The following is a 2,989-nucleotide window of genomic DNA, read 5'->3' on the forward strand; positions in this document are numbered from 1 at the left end:
TTTTTTTTTTTTTTTTTTTTGAGACAGGATCTCGCTGTCACCCAGGCTGGAGTGCAGTGGTGTGATCTCGACTCACTGCAACCTGCACATCCTGGCTCAAGCGATCCTCCTGGCTCAAGCGATCCTCCTGCCTCAATCCTCCTGCCTCATCCCCCAAGTAGCTATGACTACAGGCCCGAGCCGCCATGCCTGACTGATGTTTGTATTTTTTGTAGAGACAGGGTTTCACCATGTTGCCTAGGCTGGCCTTGAACTCCTGAGGTCAAGCAATCAGCCAGCCTTGGCCTCCCAAAGTGCTGGGATTACAGGCATGAGTCACCACACCCAGCTGGCCTTTTCTTTAAAGCTTTTCAGCTGTAACATCTGAATCTTTTAAATCTCTCCTCATATAGGGGAGCTGGTCCACTGATGGAGAGCCAGAATAAGATCAAAGTTAGAGTATGAGAAGTAGTGGTTCCTGAGACGGAGAGCCTGAGAGGAATGGGGAAGGGGCAGAGAGCAGCCTGGCCATCTGCCCAGTGCAGTGGCTCTGACCTGAAGCTGATAGGCCAGGTCAGCCTGTGCTCGGCGGGTGTTGACCTCGATGTCATAGGCGGCCTTCTTCAGCTCGTAATCTCTCTGTGCCTTGGCCATCTCGATCTCACTCAGGTACTGAGCGGACACCTTTTCCTGCTTGGCTTTAGCTTCCTGTCCAAGCAGAGATCAGGTAGGAAATGTCAGGGCAGTGGGAGAAAGGCCACAGTGAGAGCCTGCTTCCCACCAAGGTTCTCTGTCTGCCTCAAGTATTTTCCCTGCTCACCCAGCACCCCTGCTTCTTCTCAGTTGTGCCACTTCTATCCCCTTTCCCACTAAGCAACCCCCATCTCTCTCACCCGGATCCCAGCATCTCTCTTGGCCTCTGCTTCTCCAATCCGTGCATCTTTTTGGACTTGAGCTGTTCGAGCCTTTCCCAAAGAGTGCAAATAGTCCTGTGGGAGAGATGTAGAAATTAGTCCCTTGGACGGCTTAAGAGATGGGAGCAAGGAAGTGGGGAAGGATCAATTGCCCAGTTTTACCTGGTCATCGTGAATGTCCTTCAGAGTGTAGCTAACCACACTGATGCCCATGTTGACCAGGTCTGAGGAAGCCACTTTGAAAACCTGCTCTGAGAATTTCTGCCTGTCCTTATAGATCTCCTGTGATAACAGAATGGTGGGGAGAGAGGATGTAAGGTTTCTTTTTTTTTTGGCTCACTGCAACCTCTACCTCCTGGGTTCAAGCGATTCTCCTGCCTCAGCCTCCCAAGTAGCTGGGATTACAGGCACCCACCACCATGCCCAGCTAATTTTTGTATTTTTAGTAGAGATGGGGTTTCACCAGGTTGGCTAGGCTGGTCTTGAACTCCTGACCTCAAGTGATCCACCCGCCTTGGTGTCCCAAAGTGCTGGGATTACAGGCATGAAGCACCCTGCCCGGCCGGGATGTAAGCTCTTAGATCCACTGTCTCTCACAGACTAGTGTGGTCCTTGGGTCCCCCTCATTTTGGCATCATTCCAGATGGTTCCCTGCCCCCAGGCCAACCTCCACAGTCATGTGGGCCATTATGGCCCTCTGGTGGCCCTCTAACGTCTCCAGGGCAATGTGGGCAATCTCAGCCTCCGTCTTCCCCAGGAACATCTGACAGGCGGCCGCCAACATCTCCTTGTTCTGCCCCTGGATTTTTACCTGTAGCCAGAGTAGGGGTAGGAAAGGTGTGGTGGGGGCCTCATGAAGTCAGAGAGAAGGGAGAGCCCTCAAAGAAATGCTTCTTCCATTTCAGGGAAAGAAAGGAGGAGGCGGCAAGTGCCTTGGGGGTGCCTGGAAAAGATGAGACTAAGCAGAGGAACTTCTCTGCAGGCAAGGATTGAGAAGGCTGTAGCCAGAAGATGTCTTAATGTCTGGGTGAGAGGGTGATGGGGAAGTAGACTTTGGGGAAAAGGCTCTGAAAGCCTCACCTGGGCAATGCCAGTGACTGAGATGGGGACCCCATGGCGAGTGTAAACCTTTTCACTCTTGACATTGAGGGTCAGTGTGTTGAGAGAGATCCTAGGGGAAAAAGAAGGGACAGACAGTAAGAAAAGGAGGAAAAAGAGAAAATGGGAGGTTCCCCTTCCCTGGTTCCCTTCTTGCCTACCTCTGGATCTGCTGGATGCAGGGCAGGACAAAGACTCGTCCTCCAGCCACCATGACTGGGGGGCTTCGGCAGAACCCTGCAAAGTGAGGAGCAGTGAGGAACTGTGGCAGAGCTTGAATGTGGAAGACTGAGGAACTGGCGGGGGTAAGGGGACAGCAACCCACAGGAGAGAATCTGGGAGCTGGAGGGGAAGCAATCTGGGCCTTGGAATGGTGGGAATCAAACTGGGCAGTTCGTGGTCATCAAGGGGCAGAAGTCTGGGGCTGGGAAGCTGGTAGGGAGAGGGAGAAGGGGCAGAGGCCAGACTCACAGGGGTTCTGGGGTCACTGGCTGGGAAGGGTACAACAGTACTTACCGGAGACCACCATGGCCTCATTTGGGCCACAGGTGAAAAACATGGTTCAGGCTGGAGCTGGAGGAGAGGGAGGGAAAGCCGTTGCGGATGGGGAAGGGGCGCTGTGGCGTCCACAGGAGCCCATCCTTTTCCTTTCCCGTCAGGCCCTCTCAGTCTGCATCCGCCACAGCCTGTCCCTTCCGCACCCATGGGTCCGCTAAAGCTTTCCCTGCAAAATCCTGAAGATCCCCAGCGACCTCTTCCCCGCCTGCGTACGGTCCCTCCCTTCCCCTCGCCGCTCCCTTTGATAAAGGTCCCCTGCGCCCAGAGGCCTGAAGATCTTTCCCCTCCCTCCCTGCTTCTCGGCAGCCCCAGGCTCCATCTCCCTTCCCCCACTCACCTTCCTGGACACCGGCGGCGGCCAGGCTGGGGTCTAGGGAAGGGCCGGGGCGCGCAGGGACCTGGAAGCCGAGCAGGGGCCGCTAGCGGACCAGCCTTCCTGG

At 54.9% G+C, this 2,989-nt stretch overlaps 1 protein-coding gene across 2 annotated transcripts in view; it reads right to left on the reverse strand.

Annotated features, from left to right (window-relative positions):
• FLOT1 (flotillin 1) overlaps window positions 1-2,989 on the reverse strand; it is a 12,117-nt gene extending 9,128 nt beyond the window's left edge. The window contains exons 1-8 of one of the 2 annotated variants that reach the window (XM_011999086.1): window positions 2,887-2,989; window positions 2,508-2,564; window positions 2,153-2,228; window positions 1,974-2,064; window positions 1,561-1,704; window positions 1,056-1,175; window positions 873-968; window positions 535-687 (exon numbers count right to left, since the gene is read on the reverse strand). In XM_011999086.1, coding sequence (XP_011854476.1) covers window positions 535-687; window positions 873-968; window positions 1,056-1,175; window positions 1,561-1,704; window positions 1,974-2,064; window positions 2,153-2,228; window positions 2,508-2,550 — 723 coding nt within the window. In that variant the 5' untranslated portion in view covers window positions 2,551-2,564; window positions 2,887-2,989. The remainder of the gene's footprint in view (window positions 1-534; window positions 688-872; window positions 969-1,055; window positions 1,176-1,560; window positions 1,705-1,973; window positions 2,065-2,152; window positions 2,229-2,507; window positions 2,565-2,886) is intronic. The other variant, XM_011999087.1, reaches the window with a different exon arrangement.

Source organism: Mandrillus leucophaeus, unplaced genomic scaffold (assembly GCF_000951045.1).
Source record: "Mandrillus leucophaeus isolate KB7577 unplaced genomic scaffold, Mleu.le_1.0 Scaffold581, whole genome shotgun sequence".
NCBI lineage: Eukaryota > Metazoa > Chordata > Mammalia > Primates > Cercopithecidae > Mandrillus > Mandrillus leucophaeus.